This window comes from Lissotriton vulgaris, chromosome 1_1 (genome assembly GCF_964263255.1).
Source record: "Lissotriton vulgaris chromosome 1_1, aLisVul1.2, whole genome shotgun sequence".
In the NCBI taxonomy this organism is placed as follows: domain Eukaryota; kingdom Metazoa; phylum Chordata; class Amphibia; order Caudata; family Salamandridae; genus Lissotriton; species Lissotriton vulgaris.
In genome coordinates this window covers 400,357,053-400,377,796 of record NC_141685.1, presented here as the reverse complement: position 1 = coordinate 400,377,796, position 20,744 = coordinate 400,357,053, and the positions used below count along the sequence as shown (strand labels likewise).

At 44.6% G+C, this 20,744-nt stretch overlaps 1 protein-coding gene across 3 annotated transcripts in view; it reads left to right on the top strand.

Moving 5' to 3' along the window:
- LDLRAD1 (low density lipoprotein receptor class A domain containing 1) overlaps positions 1-20,744 on the top strand; it is a 132,605-nt gene that overhangs the window by 43,715 nt on the left and 68,146 nt on the right. For all 3 annotated transcript variants that reach the window (XR_015307510.1, XM_086952513.1, XM_086952507.1), the window contains exon 5: positions 9,732-9,860. Coding sequence is in view for 2 of the 3 variants with exons in the window: in XM_086952513.1 (XP_086808639.1) it covers positions 9,732-9,860 (129 nt within the window). In the remaining variant the exon portion in view is untranslated. The remainder of the gene's footprint in view (positions 1-9,731; positions 9,861-20,744) is intronic.

Genomic DNA, 20,744 nt, shown 5'->3' with positions numbered 1-20,744 from the left:
ATGACCTCCCCTCCCCGCACGACTGCTCCCCCACACCCCCGCCCGTGAGTCATGCCGGGTGCGACTGGACATAACAATCAAGGTACAACAAATGCATGGAGCTTTACAATTTTTGGAAACAGATGGTATTTCCCTACTAAATTACTATCAATTGCTTAAATTAATAATAAAGTCAAACTGGTAAGGTCTTTTGTAAAATGACGGGACAGGGATTAAATATGTAATGCCCTTGAATGCACAGCTCTCAGTGGTATATAACAATATTTAATCAAGTGTAACTGTCAATCAATGAATCAAAAATTCTTTATTCGGTTATTTTTCAAAACATAAAAAATAGCAATACCTCTAAGGTTTCTCACAATCAAACATGATCATACATATTATGCATAAACCATTAAAAAGCGAATTTCAGAAATAATAATACACATCATATGTAAAATGTTTAAAAAAAATAGCTTCATTCGATGAAATATAGTCTTCTCCTAATCTTTAGAGTCGTTTTAAAAAAAGAGTTTATATGAAAACGGACTTCAATTGCTTGTATTTTATTGTAAAAACACCATAGCTGGAATTATCTTCATAGAAATAGAGATCGCTTTGTGGGCATCCTCACCTCAGGCACACATTCATCTCATGAAAATTCAGCCAAATTATATCCTCCGGAGCTTCTCCCCCATTACAACGGAGGAACGTTGCCATATTAAAAAATGCCCCCAGAAAAGCCCCAGAGCTGAAAAATAAAATGGTGATCAAGTTTATTTATTAGCATTTCATTTTTCATCAACCCGTTCCAAATCAAGTGTCAGGATGAAGCAGGGCCATTGCTGCTGAGTGGCAGCAGCGAGCTGTGCACTTAAGATTAAAGTGTGCATGTCATTTTGGCCAGAAGTCTTGCAACGGATTTTAAACCTCTCTAACCCAGCTGTCTAAGACTGCTGTGTAAGAGAAAGCACAGGCTTCCATTGCTCTTAGGAGCTTGTCCCTCCAATCCTGGTGCTTCTCTCATGCTGGTTAACAGCATGTGAAGAGCACCAGGGGGCATATTACCAAGAAATAGCGATATTTATCGCTAAGCAGGGTTAGCGGCAATAATTTTATCACCGCGCTTCGACGATTTTTATCGCTGAGATACCTTGCTATTATCAAGGTTTATCTCAAAAGCGATAAAAATCATGCGAAATGCATGAATATCGCTGAAAATTCAGCGATATTCATGCATTAGTGACCAAATGTTCTCAGCCATGTTATCCACCTCCCATTGGATAACATGGCTAAGAACTGGTCAGAGCAGGTGTTCGTTTTTGGCGATAGCAGGAATATTTCCATCGCTACGCCTGTGTTGGTAATAGGAGATAGCGTGGTTAGCGACTGTTTCAGTCGCTAACAGGTTGGGAACGCCCACTTTGCATGTCATTAGCGATAAATATCACTGACATGCAAAGCGGGCCCCAAACCACTCGCTATCGCCTAAAACTGTCGCTAACATCAGTTAGTGACAGCATGGTAATAAAGCGATAGAATTATCGCCGCTTAGTGGCTGAAAACGGCCGCTTAACCGGCGATAATTCAATATCGCCACCCTTGGTAATATGCCCCTCGGTTTGGCTAGGGAAGTTGGAGGGGCCTCACATTAGAGCCTCGAGGAGAGAAGACTGGAACACTCGAGCGAAGAGGATGTTGTGCAGCAAGCCAGGAAGGTAAGACCCTATTTCTTTTATTTTATTTTAATACCACCCATTTGCCCGCCCCACCATTCTGTGCACATGTCAGGCGCCACTGTATATCCTTCAATAGGTGGTCAGTGTTTAAATTGCATCATCTAATCCATTTCCCTCCCCAGCTCAATGTCCACAGTATAACAGTCATCAAGACGCCACGGCACAAGACACCTTGTAAATATGCAAAAGATTATGTGTCTTCCCTCCTAGATGTGAAACCCTGCCTTGCCCAGTTATGATTTTCATTAGAGCCTTGTTGGCATAGAGGAACATGTTCTAGGCCCAGCACTGACCATACCAAGAACAACCACTGAAAGGGCACACTGAGGCCCACATTACAAGTCTCCTCTCAATACCACTTTGGGAGAAACATGAGTTTTTGCACAAATCAGTATTACAAGTAATGCAGTTATTTTATGTGCAATATTACTCTTGGTAATACTGGGCACATATCCACCGGGTCTAGCCTATTGAAATTAGTCTCCGTCAAAAAATCCTGGAATTCAGGGATGACATCCAGTTACCAGTGCGATAACAGTTATTTATGCATGGTATTTTCTATTCCTTAGAGAGGTCTACAGGGGATTACGTTAAATCCCACAGTAATTCTGCATATCAAAATACTGTATACCAGCAGTTTTGTTAATTTCAGGTGCAGAAATAATACACTGGTTTTAGCGCATTACTTGAGATATAGGCTTAAAGAGAGGGGTTGCAGGTAATGCAGGAAGAGGTTTCCTTCATAGATCCAGTGATCTTATAATATTGAGCCCCTTTGTTAGAAATTGGTTTTCTGGTTGGCAGCACTACAATCTAAGTCAGGGTAAGTGAGACACACACTTTAAATTAACCTGTGCTCACCCTCTGGTAGCCTGACACTGAGCAGTCAGGCTTAACCTAAAGTGTGTATCTGGCTTTCCCTGACTAGGATTGTGGTACCTGCTTGTACATGGTGCATACTCTGCCAACAAGAGACCCAATTTCTAATATTGGTGATCAGCGGTGAGGATAGAACTTGTGTTTGTGCAGTGCTATAGAGTGACTTAGTGTACACTACTACTCAAAATATAGACCAATTCGAATCTCTTTCAATTTTCCCTAATTGACATCTTTGATTTTTTCCAAAAATCTTTTCCCCAAAACTCATTTATTTCATCCACAGTGTCTATGGCCTCATCTGGCAATATGGAATTCAAGCTCTCCAATCTTCAGACCAACGCAATGGCCCAGCTCACGGGGCTCTGCCAAGAAAGAAGGGTGTTCACTAAGGGAAGTTCCAAGAAGGCAGGGCTTCAAAAAGCCTTAAGAGCATGGGCATTAGCCCACCAGACCAACACAGATGAGGAGGTGTATGGGTCAGAGTATGAGGAGGAAGTGGAGCAGGACCTGTCTGGAGGTCTTGTCTTGCAGTAAACTGATGTGGGGGTTAACACCTTGCCTGGGCTAGAAGTCCACCCAAGACCAGGCATCAGGGTGTCTTCATGGAACCTGTTCCCAGAGGAGCTGGAGGACAGGAGGGAGGAGAGAACGTGAAAACCAGAGCTTGCTAAGTTGAAATAAGACAAGGAGCAGGCCCTTGCCAAACTAGAGAAAGAGCAGGCCCTTGCCAAACTGGAGAAAGAACAAGCTCTGGATGACAAAAAGCTGGCCACAAAGGAGAGAAAGATGGCTCATGAGTCCAGTAGGAGAGAGCGGGACATAATATCACTACAGGTGGAGTCCAGCAGTAATGGTGGCAGCGTACCCACAGTGTCCACTGATGAATCAAGGGTCCCCATCCCAAAAGACTTGGGGGAAGATTTACAAGCCCCTTGCGCCTCTTTTACGCCACTGTTGCGTCACTTTTGTGACGCAAAGGTGGCGCAAAAGATGCGCCATGGTGCGGGGTATTTACAACGTCACGCATCTCTCAGATGCTGCGGCACACAATTACTGGCGCATCCCTGCTGATATGCAGGGATATGCCAGTAATTGTAAATCTGCCCCTTGGTGCCCAGTTATATTGTGGGGGATGACATTGACATATAGTTTGCAGCCTTTGAGGTGGCTCTAGGAGTGCACAAAGTCCCTGAGGATTCCTGGGTAGTCCATGGAAGTACAGTCCTACAGTGGGGAGGGAAAAACTCTTAACACTGGAGGCAGAGGAACAAACATGCTATACTGTGATGAAAGCCATTCTGGTCAGTAAGGTTGGTCTGACCCTTGAGAGGTTAGGTTGTGGTTCAGGTGCAGCCATAAGATCTCATCATAAACATGAGTGGATTTCCTTGATTTTGCCAGCAGGCACTGAAGGTCTGAGGGACTGGTAGGAAGGTTGATGATTATTCAGGGCTGTGCAACTTACCTATGAAGGAGCACATGCTTGATATTTGTTTTCTAGTGTTACACCAAAACCTGATTGTTAGCAAATTCACTGACCCTAGGACACTTGCTGAGGAGGCAGACATCTGGGTCAGCACCAGAGTGTCCAAGAGGATATCTGGGGGGACTCCCAAAAGGGTGGTCAGGGTTCCCAACAGAAGAAAGAGAGGGGAGAGAAAAAGAATCAGTTCTCTTAAGTCCCCTTAAATGGTTCACAGGGGAAAAGGTCCCATTCCCAATCTGGCCACCAGAAAAAGAGCTTCCCTGACATAATTCAGACAAAACTTCCCAAATGCTATACGTTTTTTGTGTATTGGCTATTGATCCCAAGTGCCCAAAAAGAGCACCATCCCCCACTAGAGGAAAGACACCTGAGGTCGCAAGTATAATGCTTGGGAGGAGTATGTGAAAGTAAGTGGGGGGAACTCAGGTTACCCTAAAATCCCTGGGTGACGTGGAGATGGTTCTAAAATCCAAGTGCCATCAAATACTGCAAAGTATAGGCAATGGGTTACAATCAATGAACAAGGTGTGGATGCTCTGAGGGACACAGGAGCCAGTATGACTATGGTAAGGAGTCATCTGGTGGCCCTAAAGCAAGTTATACCCAATGCATTCCACCAGGTTGTGGTGACTGACAACAGGGATGGCCACTATCCAGTGGCCTTGTTCCATTTGAGTGAGGGGTGGGAGGGTCTCAGGTCTTCAGAAAGTTGCTGTGAGCCCTGCCATGCCTCTGGACGGTCTGTTAGGGAATGGCGTTGAGCACATGTTCTGGAAACAAGTGCAGTTTAATGCACACTTGGAGATGTTAAGGTTGTCTGAGTTAATACGTGGTACCACCAGGTCCATGACTGTCCAGGAGGGGAGTCAAGAATATCTGGAGCCTGGAAAAATGGGCCAGACAGCTGCCAAAAGAGGAAAGGATAGGGTGTGTGGGAAACCAGCCCCTGAATGTCTTCCAGCTGAGGTGGGTGAGGCACCTGAGGATGAGGCCCCAGAGCCGCTGTACAGGACATTGCCTCCCTTGGTGACCTGTGTGAACTTGCTTGATGGCAAGTAAAAGGAGGACCCACCACGGAGGAGTTCTGTAAGGCACAGAGAGCATGCCCACCAACAATGGAGAGTGTGAGGGAAGAGGCTGAAGCCCAGGCAACAGGTGATGCCTCTAGCAATCGCAACATTTACTGGGAGGACAACCTATTTTACAGTGAGCCTAAGGCACCTGTGCTGTGCATGGGGTAACACGGGCCATGGTGGTCCCCACTGCTACAGGACCTTCCAACTGGATTTGGCTCATGAAATACCACTGGCAGGACATCTGGGCCAAGAAAAGACCTTTGCAAGGTGTGTCCCTCACTTTTATTGGCCTTTGATAAAGATTTACTCAGATGGATACTGTAGGACATTCTTGACCTGCCAGGCCAGCGAGAAGATAGGGTAGAGTGTGAAAGCCCCCCTTAATCCCATCCCTGTTTCTGCAGCACACATAGAAAGAGGAAAAGCCTCTTGTGATTATTTTTGTACAGAAAGGTTTTCCTTCCTGTACAAAATAATCTTTCCCGTAACACAGGCACCCTTGCACCATTGTGCAAAGGTGCCTGCGTTGGCGCAGGCAGCGCATTGTGCACCGGCGCAGGGGAAAAGCACAGGAATGTGCCGTATCTTATAGATACGACGCATTCCTGCCCTTTTCTTTTGACGTAGCGAAGTGCAGCAGGAAGGCCTGCTGCGCTTCCTTATGTCAAAAACTCATAAATGAGGCCTCAGGTTTCTAAGTCAACAACCCTCAGCTTTATCATCTCAAATTACACTAGAAGGTTCGAGAGTCTTTCCTTCTGCGCCAAGGAAAATTAAGTTCCCTCTACATTTTCACATGTTCCAGCCTTTATCTTAAGGAAGTTTACGAAAGCCTTCCAGGGTACATTAAACAATCTCTCACAAAACAACCTTGAACGTGATTAACACAAACAACTTGCAAACACTCTGGGGGCCTGTCTGTGCGCTAAAGAAAGCTCAAGCAAGGCAGAGTCAGAATTCAGGATGAGGCCATGTCAAAACCAATAGTAAGAACTTCATATTACTTCCCAATGTACAACACAATGCACATTTGTGCACCACTGCCTATAGCATCACATACTTCATCACTCAATTTACAAGACAATGCACAATTGTGCACCACTGCTCATAACACTGCACTTCGAGACCAAAAAGTACATTCCACACCTCTCTCTTTCATGCTTTCAAATGCACATCCCACACGTTCTGTTCTTGGCAAGCTGTTCTACTGTGACAGCTCCCACTTCAAAACTACAAGAAGAAATCTTCAAGAGAAACAAGGCAAATGCAGGACGTACATTAATGAAGCACCAAAAGACAATTAAAATGATGGTAGTCAAAGGTCATCACGGAGTGTTAGATCATAAGAGTGCCTCTAGCACTACAGTATTGCCCAAATCTCTGGCTGTGCAGTAAAGCACATAATGGTATTTTCCTCTATGGGGCCTTCTTTTGTGTGTGTTGCTCTATTGTGACTCCTTGGGCTCTTTTTTTCCTGCTTTCCCCCTTGCTTGAGATGCCATTGTCTTCACAGGCAAACACATTTGAATCCTACAGCATTTGGTTGTTGCTTTCTTTGCTCTGTCTCTCTCCCTGACCTTAGGAGGATCATCTTTTTTGCTCTCTCGTGAGGACTCCTGAGCTTTTATTTTTAATCGGGATTGCCCACGGAGTGCTCTGTTCTCCTGTTTAGCAGGTCACCATGCCAACCATCTTGCCGAAAAGAGGATCCCATTTCCCCAGACAAACTGCATAACCTTGATGGTAAAATCCTAATTTTTAATAGTCATTCTTTTCAAAATATCACCTTGCTGAATATCAAGGCCTTTCTGCCTTATCTCCTCGTTGGTATAAGTAAGCCTCTGCCAGACCTTTAAAGGAGGTCTGATCTATGCTGGATCTCTTCCCAGTCATTGTTGGGATATCTTTAATCTACTACTGAATCAGTGTCACCTTAAGGATTTTGGGGGCCTGGGCTAGACCTATTTTGGGGCCCATAGACCGAACACATTTTAATTGTATTACCCATTTGCTTCCAATTCAAAAAAGCATGATGCCAAACAATTCTAAATTACATGTTAAACTTTAACAGGGTCACAAAAGAAATGGAAATATGTCTAGCCCGGGTCCCTAAATATCCTTAAAATGACAATTGGTAGAGAGACAGAGTCTGAGGGCGAGGTAGGAAAAGAGAAAGATTTTTAGATAGAGAAATAGAATATACAGGTCCAATAGAGAAGGAGTTCATTTCCCCAGGGGCCTCCTTGAAGGTGGGGGCCCTAGGCACCTGCCTACTTTGTTCATGCCTTAAAAAGGCTCTGTACTGAACCACAACTTTGATATTTTGTTCTTAATAGTGACTTGCTTGTCAGACAGTTCCCATACTCACTTTCATATTGTCCTGCCTGATAGCTTTACCATTTTATGCAAAGACCCAGCTGGGAGGCAGGAGTGGATGGGTGGGTAAGTTACGATCATTTTTAGGGCTGCGCTGAAACTCACTTCCCCCTCTTCCTGAGCTGGGTTACCCTCTGAGACTATCATTTGTAAAATCACCTTCTCTCGAATGGCTTCCCGATCTTTTACCCCAACTTACCGGCTCTCTGATGCCCAGATAGTTTGGCGTTCCTCTTTGTTGGACCTCTCACATGACCTTGCACTGTCATCTGCTAGATTTACGATCTTGGGCAATTTAATCCTTCAAGCAGGGACTACAGATAATATCATCTTTCCGAGGTTAGCATCTGAGCTGTTCTCCCTTGTTGTTAATCAGATTATATCCAGCCCTCCTCAGAGAGTAGGTTTCAGGCTAGGCCTTATATTATTTGAGAATGGGTCAATAGACAATTCGATTACCTTCCTCGTTATCTGTCCCCAAGTTAGTATTTGATCTCCTTTGATAAGCTGATCCAGAGTTTCAGTCTTGTCTTGATGTCCTACGTGGATGATTTGCAAATCCTTCTTAAATTTGACATCTGGACCACTGCCTGACCAATCACGGTTCAGGATGGGATGGCGGCTAGCTTCCTAAAGTTGTAGTAAGGCAAGACGGAAATTAGTGCCAAAGAAAACTCCTCGGTCTGGTCTAAGTCCCTTTGGCCATCTTCCTTTGGTATCTCTTCAGCCCTGGGAAGAAAGTGAAAAATCTTGACTTCTGGTTTGGAGAAGAGCTTTCACTGAATACTCAAATTCTGTACTCCCTGTCTTGTGCTCAATAACTGGGCTACAGTGATCAGAGCCACCATACTTTTTTGTATAGACTAACAACTTTTATACTTGTGCCTCTCAGAGTGCCAGATTTGTAAACTTTGGAGAAATTAGAACATGGCAGTGTAGGTAGCTGCTGGTCTTATTACGGTTACTCAAGCTCATCAGGCACTCTGCCAGCTCCATTGGCTGCTGATAAAGAGCAGAATTCAGTTCAAAGCTCTTTGTTTTATACACTGAGCCTTCCACAAGTTACGTCCCTTCCGGTTTTCACACTGCACCTTGACTATATCGCTTAGATCATATGTCCTGTTGCTTCTCCAGGTCCCCTGTTGTTGTCATACCCATGCAGCAGGGAGATCGTTGACTGTTCTGGGCACTACACCCTAGAATACCCACCCTTTTGAGCTTTGGTGCTTTTCCGTAAAAAAATTACCAAGCATTGCCAAAGCCTTTGACTTTGCCAATGCTTTTTAGCCATGTTGTACAGCATCGTGGCTGCTGTGCAGCATAGCTAAAGAAAGGCCATCTCGTCATTTTGTAGGCAGCATGCATTGAAGGTTGCTATGCAGATGGTCATTCTTGGCAGCTGGAAAACACATGTAAATGTAAATGTAAATGTATAGGCATTTATATAGCGCACTACTTACCCGTAGGGTCCCAAGGCGCTTCGACCGCTGCGAAACCCTTCCTGGCTTCCCTGAGAGATGGTCCCTTAATGGGTATCTCCAGGGTGAGACCAGGCATCCCCAGCGGTCTGGTGGGGCCGTTAGTGAAGATGAGGCAAGCTAATGCCCAGAGTTGCCGAGTGTGATCGCTGATCAGAGTGGGCACCGAGGCGAGAGAATTATCGAGTCCGCTGACCCTGGTCCAGAAACCTGCCGCGCCGGGAATCGAACCCTGGTCCCGGGCCGTCCTCTGCACTCCTATGGAGTGCAAAATAAAAAGAAAACAAGTAGTTCTCTAAAAATGGGTCACGGAAGAATAGCAGCCATCCAATTGGATAGATGGTAAAAAGGCTATGCTCCTTAGTTGGGACAAACACCAGATGAACAAGCTGGAACACAAAAAGGAGTTGAATAAGAAACAAGCAAATGAGGGTGACAGTAAAGCTATCCAATGGTAAAACATGGGCGGAATGTAAGCCCCTGTATATTCTTGGTAATTCCACAATATGTCTTTAGCAGTCAAACCAGCTTGCGCTGTTTAGTATATTTGACTTATGAATCGATCTCTCCTTCAAGTTTCATGCTGTCCTTGTTCTCTGGTTCGGCCCTCCTTGGGGATCTGCATTGACATAGCCTCATGATGCCATCAAGTGAAAGTTTGCACATAATAAATTATTAAATACATACATACATAAATAGATGTGTTCTTCTTGTCTAGGTAACTTACCCAAGAGTCTTCCAGGATACCTGATATTCTGGTGTGGAAATGGCATTAATTGGATTTACATTGATGAGAAGTGTAATGGATACAATAACTGTGGAGACTGTTCCGATGAAGTTGGCAGTCGTAAGTAACAGACCTGTTCTTTGGTTACAATAACATCTTGTACTAAAGAATTGATTATAAGTGATTTTTTTCATATGAATTATTACTAATCACAAGATCAATGACTGTAGTTCCTTTCTGTGATTTACTCATGGAGTTAGCAAGAACCACAAGTTATAACAAAACTTGTATTCCAAATATGCAATACAATGTAATAAACTATCATCAGTAGAGTGTATTGGTATAATATCTAACTTTTGCAAATGGAATATACTGGTACATTTACATTTTTATTTACTAATTACATTTATGGACAAAGAGTGGAATCTAGCAATGCGTAATTTAAGTAGCAATGCACATGTAACTATTTTTGAACATATTTGTAACGAAAACATTTACATATGACACTCATGGGATTACTGAAGAGATCATTTTGTGAATTGGGCACAAAGAATTTATTTCCAATTATTGAATATAAGTATGAAAGCTGTTATATCTAGTTAACACCAGCATATTGGCACAATAAAAGTAAAGAAAACCCATTGGCACATGATTTTCTTCATAATTCAATGGGAATGGCTGATATGGAAGGCTAGTAGCTGTGTATGCTTTTGTCAGCAGTCAATCAACAGTTTTCCTCTTTTAGAATTTCACTGTTCCTGACCTGCCCGAACAGGGTTTTATGTGACCTACGAAAAAGAACCTGGGCATATAGCTGCCCTAGAAGACATAAGAATAATCTTGGGTGTTGTTGGTTCAGCTGTGCTTCTTCTTCTTGACCTCTCTACTGAGGTTGTTATTTTGTTTTTATATGTGCTTATGGTTGCTGTCGCAAACCGAATAAAGCTTTTGAACTGAACTGACCTCTCCACCCCATATTACTGTCCAGACTAAAGGAGACTGGGGTGGGTATTCCAGCTCGTTGATGGATTACTTTTTCCATAAGTGTTGGGATTTTATGACCTGGCCACCAGGTGACCCTCTAGAGTCCTGCCTTTCCCAGATCCACTTCATATTTCAGTGCACGTTTCTGCACTACCTTCCTAATGCATCGTGATCCCTGTAGCTCTTTCTGTCTTCAAACCCTGTCCCGACCACGTCCTGGTGGCGATATTCTATTCTCAATTTTAATTCCTGGATCCTAAGGCGGTTATAAATGTTTTACACCTGCCTTCTGGACTTTACTCTCTCTTGGCTCTGACCCATACTCTGTTCCTGGATTTCCTATGTCCTGTCTTGTGTCTGCTGGTTTCCCTGGTCTTCCCCTTTACAAGTCCCAGTTCTACCTTCTCTTAATCAGTGGAGCATAGATTCCTTGCACTTGGCTCTCTCCCTTCAACTGTGCTCCTCCCCTGAGGCTCCTGCTACTTCTGCCTGGCAGCCTAGAGTGCAGCAGCTTACAACTGACCTTGCTGCTGATCCTGCTACCATGCTTCAGGCTTGCCTTTTGATTTCTGTTTTCATTGTTGCTTGTTTCAATGTTTCTATTCTGATTATTGTGTTGTGTTTGTTGCCTTTCTCTTGTTTATCCTGCTTCTTTGTTCCTGTGTTTGCCTGTTTTCAGCTCTGACTGTACACATCCTGACCTACCTTGTAAATGCAGTTTCCTTGGCTTGTATTTCTGTGTTCCTGTTCTGACTGCATATTCCTGTCCTAGTTAATGGGCAGGCTTCCAGTAGATTCAGTTTTGTTTATTCTAGTCCTGTTCCAGACCCTACATCGAGTCCAGTTTTTCCCTGAGCCCAATTCCTATTTCAGTGCGAGTTCCAATGTTTCCTTTGTCTTCTTGTGTGTTTATATGATTATCATGGTTGTTATTGATTCCATGGGTGCCGGTTAGACTCCAAGGCCTGTGCCTATGGTACAGACATCCACCCAGTGTTCATTCTTGATAGGAGCTGCTGGGTGACTCCCTGAACTCTGTGAGATTAATCTGTTCCTTGCCTTCTTGTAAGATCCTATTAACCTCACAGACTGATCATCTCTGTGGAGAAGACAAACTATTGATAGTTTGTCTATTGTTTTCCTGCGTTTGCCTGCCTGTTGTTTGTACTTGTGTTAGCTTTTTAGTTTCCCCTACAGGCATCCAGTTTCCTATTCAGTCTAACACAATGTCCAGCACTCTACAAATATATTTGAATGATCTATTTCTTTAAAGCACAGTAACCAATGAAACAATAGTTATGAAAGGATGTAACACGTGATTATAACATTTCAATCAATTCATTCAAGTAAGTTAGGAGTCTTCAATAGTTGGGTAGTCAGTTCTTTTATTCTGTTCAAAGTAGTTATCTTCATAAAAAGCAACGTTGTAGCCTACGCGTTTCGTCCCAACGGACTTCTTCAGGGCTACAAATGACACATATATATACATTATTTACAATTTAAGATATTTTTTACACATCATAACATAACACCATATACATTTTTACAAAATTTAAAACTCATTTTTACTATCAGATACTAAAAGTCACAAAAAACACAACATTTCATTACATATGAACACTACATCAAAGAGTGAACTCCATTGAAGATCACTATCCTTACGGAATTGAAAGTTTATTTGATTTAGGACTAAAACAGATTATGTGTATCTTGTCATTATGGACACATTCATTTGTCACAGTTTCTTTAGATACGGTGGGCAAAGACTGAACCTATTGTCAGGGCTAGAATAGTTGGTATAAATAGTGTAACATACACTACGTTGAGCATTTACAAACTCCATCAGAGCAATAACCACTATTTTAAGCAGAGTGACACTTTTCCAAAATTAGCTTTGCATTCCCCTCAGACAAAGATATGTCTTGGTATACAAAAATATTACTGAAGGCTCTATCTCTAAAGCTATACATATTGTTTTGTAGATATCTCAAAATGCATTCATTTTCTATTTCTTATAAACCATAAAGATATTAGCCATATCTCTTACCAGGTTAATCACTGTTTTTTGTCTTGTCTGATGCTTCGTCTAATGGGTTTATCTGAAAATTTCTTTCTCTGCGTGATTATACATATATTAGTGCAAAGTATCTAGGAAAGAGAAAAGGGTATATCCCTCCTTAGGTTTAAGAACTGTATAATATATACAAGCTTGCGCATCAGAAGGTATACGTGCGATACTGGTTGCCAAACAGGTGGTGGTCAGCTGTTATATAGAATGTTGGCATACCTTGTAGATAGCATGTATGTTTTCTTAGTTGGGGGTCCCGTTAATCAGAGAGATATTTTCATGCTTTCTTTGATGAATAGGATTTGCATAACCGGAGCGTTGTGGGTCCAGCTTACTATGAAGGCAAACAATATACAAGGGTTGTACAGATTGCTTATGTTTATATTAAAGGCCACAATTTATGAGCATTGTTTTGGAAATTGGTAAGTTAAGTTAAATAAAGCAGAGTTCTTTGCTACTCAGCGGATTATTTTGGTTGAAAAAAGAGCCATGCTTATTGCTTATGCACTAATAAATTCAGGCAGTTTATTTTAAAAAGAAATTTTGAAAAAATTGAAAACAAAAAGGAAGTTTTTAACTGTCATTGGAGTTATGTCTGGAGGTGGACATGATTTTAATCCCAAGACATCCATAGATTCAAGGCTAACATCTATTATTTGTAAAAGAGCCCAGCTAGACTCAGGTTCAAGTAGTTATTAAACATATTTGCAAAAACCTGGTTTTAAGTTATATAGGTTGAATTATCAGAGATCACAGATTTAAGTTCCATGGCAAACCATCTAGTACAGTATTTCCTGCACTTGCTTAACTTCATGAGCGTCCCAAATTTATTTCTAAGGCTATGAGTCCCACATGCTGTTTCCCACACTTACTTGTTGTGATCCGGATAGTCGAAGCATCATGGCATCTTAACCGCATTCGTTTGCAAATGGGTTTGTTTTCCCTCCCGTTTAAATACCCCGCTTGAATCTCTTAATTGGGCACAGCTGTTTTCACTCTAATTACCGCGGAAAGACGGCGCTCCACACATCAAAGCGTGGGCGCCATCTTGTAACGTGTTTTGCTGCCCCTTTGCTCACTAGTAATATAGATGTTTTGTTTAGAGCACGCTATTATTTGATGGAAACCAGCGTCGTTGTTGTTTTAAGGAGTTAAAACTCCACTATGCTCTAAATCATTTGGCGCAATTCACGCCATAAATGTTGTATTTGGTTCGATATACAAAATAGTAAGCGCCATTTTGGAATGGGTATGTTATATATAAAACGAGGCATATACGTTCCCTCTTGCAAGTGCTCAAATTAGTGCATAATAACATTAGATGTAATGGTAAATTATTATCAATAATTTACAAATCGTTTTTTAAGGTACCAGGGAGTTTTTCGTGGGACAGTCATAATTAATGTGTTCGACTGAATTAGCGAGCGCCATTTTGGAATGGGTTCATTATGTGTCGAGCAAAGAGACAGATTCTCCCTTAAAAATGCCCATATTTTTGTGTAAAATATCATTTAAAATGATGGAGATTTGTTATTATCAATTTACAAATCGTTTCGAAATAACGAAAAGATTTGTGAGACAGTCGGTAAAATGCCGGTAATCCATGCATATATTGATATTATCGTCGAATTAAATTTGACGCCATCTATGAGAGGGGATTCAGATAAGCGTCAACGGTCAACAATCACGTTTCGAATACCTTTTGTCAATTCTCATAGTTAAGATATTAGTATTGGCTCAAAGAGTATATATGTTTATCAAGACATATTACCTTTGATTTTATGTCACACTCCTACCATCCTGTTAGCTGTTAACTCAGTTTGAAACCAGGTATATATTGGAGGGGTGCCCATTATATCTAGGCATATTTATCTGGAGTGAAGCATTTTACAGATCCATTTCTTGGGAGAGGGAGAGCATTTTTTATAAGAAGTGATGCAACTCATTGTTGATATTGAGTCCCAGAGTTGTTGCCCGTAGGCGACAAATCCATCCTGCCTCTGCCTTTCTTAAGTTTATTTCTCTATTACCTCCTCGTGGTGGACTCTTGATATGTTCCAAAGCATGGAACCAAATGTCACTTTCCGCAGGATGCTGTGTTTGAATATGAGTAGCTACTGGATACTTAATGTCTTTGTTTTTGATTGCTCGGACATGTTCCTGTATCCTGATTTTAATGCTTCTAGTGCTACTGCCCACATATATTTTTCCACAGGCACAGCCCAGGACATATACTGTATGGGTTGTGTTGCAATTTATAAAAGTTCGTATTATGTAGCTTTTCTGCGTGTTGTATTTGAACTCAACCTTTTTATTGAGTCCTATCTTGCAAACACTACAAGATCCACAAATGTGGAATCCTGGCGGCCTACTTGGTAGCCAGTTTTTGGAGGAGGGTGTGCTGATGGCATTAGTTACATAGCTCGGACATAATTTTTTCTTTAGTGTTTCTCCTCTCTTGTAAACAACTCTGGGTTTTTCCTATTCAGTACCTGTTCCAACCTGCTTGTATCTTGCTTTACTCCTATCTTCAGGTACTCTCTTGTTTACACTTGACCTCTTCTCTAGAAATCCCTTGTCCCTGCGTAGAGTAAGCAGACCATTACCATGTCTTGTTCTGAACTCAGCTTGTGTCCCTCACAGACTATTTTGAACAACCTAGATCCTGGACAATGAGATTGGGGAAAGGCTGTGGCCCTTCATACTTTTAATTTTAGGTATTGTCAGCTGCTGTGTAGTGTTTCTCAGTGTCCTCCCTGAACCCAACACTCTTTCATGTGTCAAGGCCCCAGCTGGTGACCCTAATAAGAGCCTTTGGTTTTCAGTTTCATTGCAATGCCCATTAAACGTAACTGCCTTTTAAATTAGTGCGAGCATCTACTCAGACCTCTTTCTATGACTGTCGTCTTGCAATCTTCCAGAGGATGTTTGATGCTCCCCCAGACTTAACTTGGGTAAGACCAAGGTACTGCACTTGAAGGTTTCCCATTCCGCTGGATCCAAATCCTGATCTCTCCAGTCCATGGGCAGTTCTCCTGTTCCTATAGACCAGCCCAGGAATTTGATCATGGTGCAATATTCTTACTTTCTTTGAAACCCTAGATTGCTAAGGTAGCTGCCTTTTGGCCTCTAGATCTCTGTGAATGGTGTTGCTGCTTCTGCTTTTTGTTGCTAGGAAAACATCCACTCATGCAATGGTATAGACCCATACTGATTATGGAAATACCACCAATGTGGACCTGGGGAGATTGTTTCTTCGTAAGTTTATGTGTATTCAGAATTGCCAGACTTGTTTTAGGTATTCCACACAAGGTGCACTTCTATAACCATTTAGTGACGCTACATTGGCTTCTTGCATCTAAAAGGTTCTTTTTTAAGTGTTGTTGTGTGAATCACAAAGCAAACTAGATCGTTTGCCTTCTTCTGTGTTTTCTTCTGCTTTTTTTCTTGCTGTACTACATAGAAATGCCATTTAGGAGGAAGATTATTTTCAAAATGTACTGCATATTTGTTTGAATGCTCTCCACTTTTTCTTTATGACGAATCATCTAACCTTCACTAAAGTGCCCAGGACTTAGCTCTTCGTGTCTCCTCTGCACCACTAGGGCTCTTTCAGTCCTTATATGCTAAATTCTGCCACCAGCACCGGCATAAGGTTGATGTGCACTTTAGAAATGTGACCTAATCCCCCATTTGTAGAAACCGCTGGCTTTGATCAAGATGGATGCTAAACATCTTGCAACAGTGCATTCTTCCTGTTTGGCCCAAGTTATAAAGGGCTGGTCTTTAAGGTGGTGCAAATCATATATCCTTCTGACACAGGAAAAGCATGTCACTTTTCATAATTCCACAATGTTTGACCAGAGCACAGAATAAAAAAAGATGCAAAATGGAAAGCCCAATTTCACATGAGGGGAACAACTGGTAAACCATAAACAAATCCTAAATGATGACAAACAAGCCAGTTCAGGAACCAGTCAAGTTGTCATGAACAAAAAGTAGAAAAACATATTGAGAAGGAAGCCTGATGAACCTTTGGAGTGAGCAACAAGCAGGACCGAGCAAAGTTGTGAGGCACCAAAAGTGAAGTTCAAACAGAGAGGTTGTGTACTTTTCCATTAACTAAAACAAAGTTGTTGACGGTCTAGTAGTTGGGGTGGGAGGAGCTAGGTGGGCTGAGGGGAAGAGGTGGGGTCAGGAACAGGAAAGGGCAGTTAGAGTAGGGACGGGGACTAAGCAAGAGGTGATAATAAAGAGCTCCTAATCACAAGTCGTGTCCACGTGTATATGTGGGTTCGGGACACGACAGCTGGCGACGAGGGTGGGATCCAAAGAAACCCCCACCTCACGAGTGCCCCGTCCTGCAGCGTGGAGCGCACTCCGCTGCAACGTGGCCCCTGCGGCGCCAGTAGCGGGCCCCCCAGGAGTGGCCGGATCTCCCCTCACGAGTGGACGAGGGTCGAGAAGGAACACAGCGAGCGAGCGCTGAGGTGTCCTAGAAGCGCTGAATCGGAGCGCATGAAAACGGCCGAAAAGGGCGCCGAAAGAAGAGCGCCAAACACCGACCGAGGTAGACGCGCTGACGAGCGCACAGCGCGCCAACGCCGACAAGGGACCGGAGACCCCTCCGAGGCTGCCCAGGTGAGCCTGACGTGCTGCGCAGGCGGGAGGAGGCGAAAGGAGAGCCCTCAGACACGCGCTGCCCCACATAGAAGCCAGCGCTAACCCGACCAGGGGCAGCAAAAAGGCAAGACAGGCAGCAGGCAACACGCGAGACCAGCGCTGGACAAGAAGTCCCTACCTGAACGCGCTGGGAGAGCGGAGGTCGGCCCAGCTCCACTGTGAGTTCCCCAATATTGAATGTGTGTGCCCGGAGAGGGAGAGGAACCTCGTGGTGTGCCAGAGGAGGCGGCCATTACAAGGTCAGGCAACTCTAGGGACAAGCCCTGTGAAAACAGAGGGCGGCCATCTTTGAGTCAGGCAGACTCTTTAAACAAGCCCTGGCAACACCAAAAGGACACTATCAAGCGCCACCAACTCGCGAACAGTGCTCGTGGAGCACAGCAACAAACAAGCATTGGTAAAGAAACAGCATCAAAGGTAACGAACAAGCATTGGCATCTACAAACTTACCGACAAACACCAGAAGTGAGGGGAGCGGACGCCCGCCCCTGTGCCCAGAGTCAAGAGTCAAGAGTGAACCCACCTCCTCAGGATGTCCAACAATCGCGCGCAGGATGCTCCCGCTGGAAAGGAGATCAAGGGCACGCATCTGCGAGCGCCAGAACCCCTAACAGTCACGACTGGGAGCAGCATGGGCCTCAAGTGGCAGGAGTGGTTGGAGGATTTTGAAGACTATGTCAAGGGCTCCAGGATCGAGTCAGACGAAGACAAAATAATTACTCTCCGCAACCTAGGAGGGCGCGAGATCAGCAAGATAGTGCGAGAGATCCCGACCACGGATGGCGACACCTATGTCAAGGTAAAGGACATACTGAACAACCGTTTCTTGCACAAACGTAACGTTGATTATGAGAGACACAAGTTTCACCAACAGCACCAGGACAAGGATGAGCCACTAACGTCTTTCATACACCGACTAAGGCGCCAGTCCCAGTACTGCGACTTCACAAATTTCTCCCCGGACGCGGCCATCAAGTCTCAAATTATATCGGGATGCCATTCAGAGTCGCTGAGACGAAGACTACTGAGGAAGCCACAAGAGCTGGCAGAAATTGAGGAACACTCACGAATATATGATCAAGCTGAAGAGAATGCAGCAGAAATCGAAGTTAAACCCAGCACCAGCCGAGAACATGCCAACCGCGTCTCCGACCGCCGACACGGCCGACAGGCCTACCGAGGCAACCCACGAGACCGATCACGTCGATCCAAATTCTCACCTAGACGCCGGACAGATTACCGGCCCAGAGACTCAGAGAGGAGAGACCGACGACCCGAACGCACCAGACGATGCTACCGGTGCGGGTATGATTACCCTCACATTGACTCGTGCCCTGCCATGGGCCAACGCTGTCGAAAGTGCGGCAGATCCAACCACTTTGAGGTCATGTGTAGCGAGTATCACCGAGAACAACGTAGCGGTGCTGATCGACGCACCAGCCAGCCGAGATCTTCAAGAACAGAAACCAAGCGGCACCATGCCAGAGCCGTTCAGGATGAACCTGCTCACTCCCCAGCATCATCTCACTCCAGTCGCGAGTCCAGACGGTCCAGATGGGATCGCCGATCCCCTTCGAGAGAATCCAGATCCTCTTCTTCCAGGAGATCGGGCTACACCACCGAGTATGTCAACATCGCTGACAGCGACCAGCTCAAACGCTACCCCCGGCTTGACATCATGGTGGGCAATCATGCAGCAAAGTTTGTCATGGACAGCGGTGCCTCTCTCAATTACATATCTGTCGCTGAACACGAGCGCATGGTTCCCAAGCCTCACCTGCGCTTTGCACCCGTTCGAGTATACACATGGATGGCGAGGAAACCACTCCCATGCCTGGGGAAGTTCGACACCACCCTCACTCACGGCGATATCACCATTCCCGCCGTCATTCACGTTATCAAGGGACCAGACGCCGACTGCCTACTAAGTCTTCCGACTGCTGAGCGCCTACGCCTTGTTCACATTCTCTTCAACATAAACGACAGCTCCAACTACGTCGTGAAATACCCTGCCCTCTTCAAGGGCTTGGGCAAACTAAAAGGCCGACAAGTACACCTGCATATCAATGAGCGAATCAAGCCCGTCGCTCAACATCCACGGCGAGTGCCGTTTCACCTGCAAGCCGCGGTGGCCCAAGAGCTGCAAGACCTTCTGGATGCCGACATCATAGAACGCACCGAAGGACCCACCCCCTGGGTGTCCCCGGTGGTTGTCGTGCCGAAAAAAGGGACCCCCGAGAAAGTCCGCCTATGCGTAGACATGCGCCTCCCGAATACAGCAATCGAAAGGGAGAGACACCCTGGCCCACACCTAAGTGATATGATTACAGCCCTCAATGGAGCCACAGTCTTTTCCAAGCTAGACCTCAACAAGGGATATCACCAGCTCGAGCTAGATGACAACTCTCGCTCCATCACCACGTTCGCCACACACCTCGGCCTCTTCCGATACAAACGCCTCAGTTTTGGTGTGTCCTCAGCAGCTGAGCTCTTCCAAGAGACAATTCGACTTATCATCCACCACATTCCAAATTCTCTCAACTACAGCGATGACATTCTGGTGTATGGTGCCAATCTTCGAGAGCACGACATCGCCCTCGACCGCGTCTGCAGGGCCCTGCTAGACGCAAACCTGACCCTCAATAAGGACAAGTGCGAGTTCCACCAGTCGACACTGAAATTCTTTGGACACATTTTCTCATCCAACGGCATGAAACCAGATCCCGACAAGGTGGCTGTGCTCAACAATACCAAGAGCCCTGAGGATGTAAACGATCTACGCTCCTTCCTTGGGATGGCGAGCTACTGTGCTCGTTACATCCGTGACTATGCCACAATAAGTCATCCTCTGAGACTCCTCACGAAATCCAACCAGCCCTTTGAGTGGACCTCAGACTGCGAGCGTGCCTTCAGAGACATTAAACGGGCAGTTGAATCATCCGACTGTCTGTCCTACTTCAACCCCAAACGCAAAACAGAGATCACCGTAGACGCCAGTCCCGTCGGCCTGGGTGCAATCCTGGCTCAATATGACGACGAGTCTGACCAACGGAGAATAATCGCCTACGCCAGCCGCAGCCTCACGGACCCGGAAAGGAAGTACTCTCAACCTGAGAAGGAGAGCCTGGCGGTCGTATGGGCGTGTGAGCACTTCCACATCTTCATCTACGGGAAGCACTTCACGCTCATTACCGACCATCAGGCGCTCGTGACAATATACGGTAACCCGAAGAGCAAGATGCCCCCCAGGATTGAGCGGTGGGGCCTCC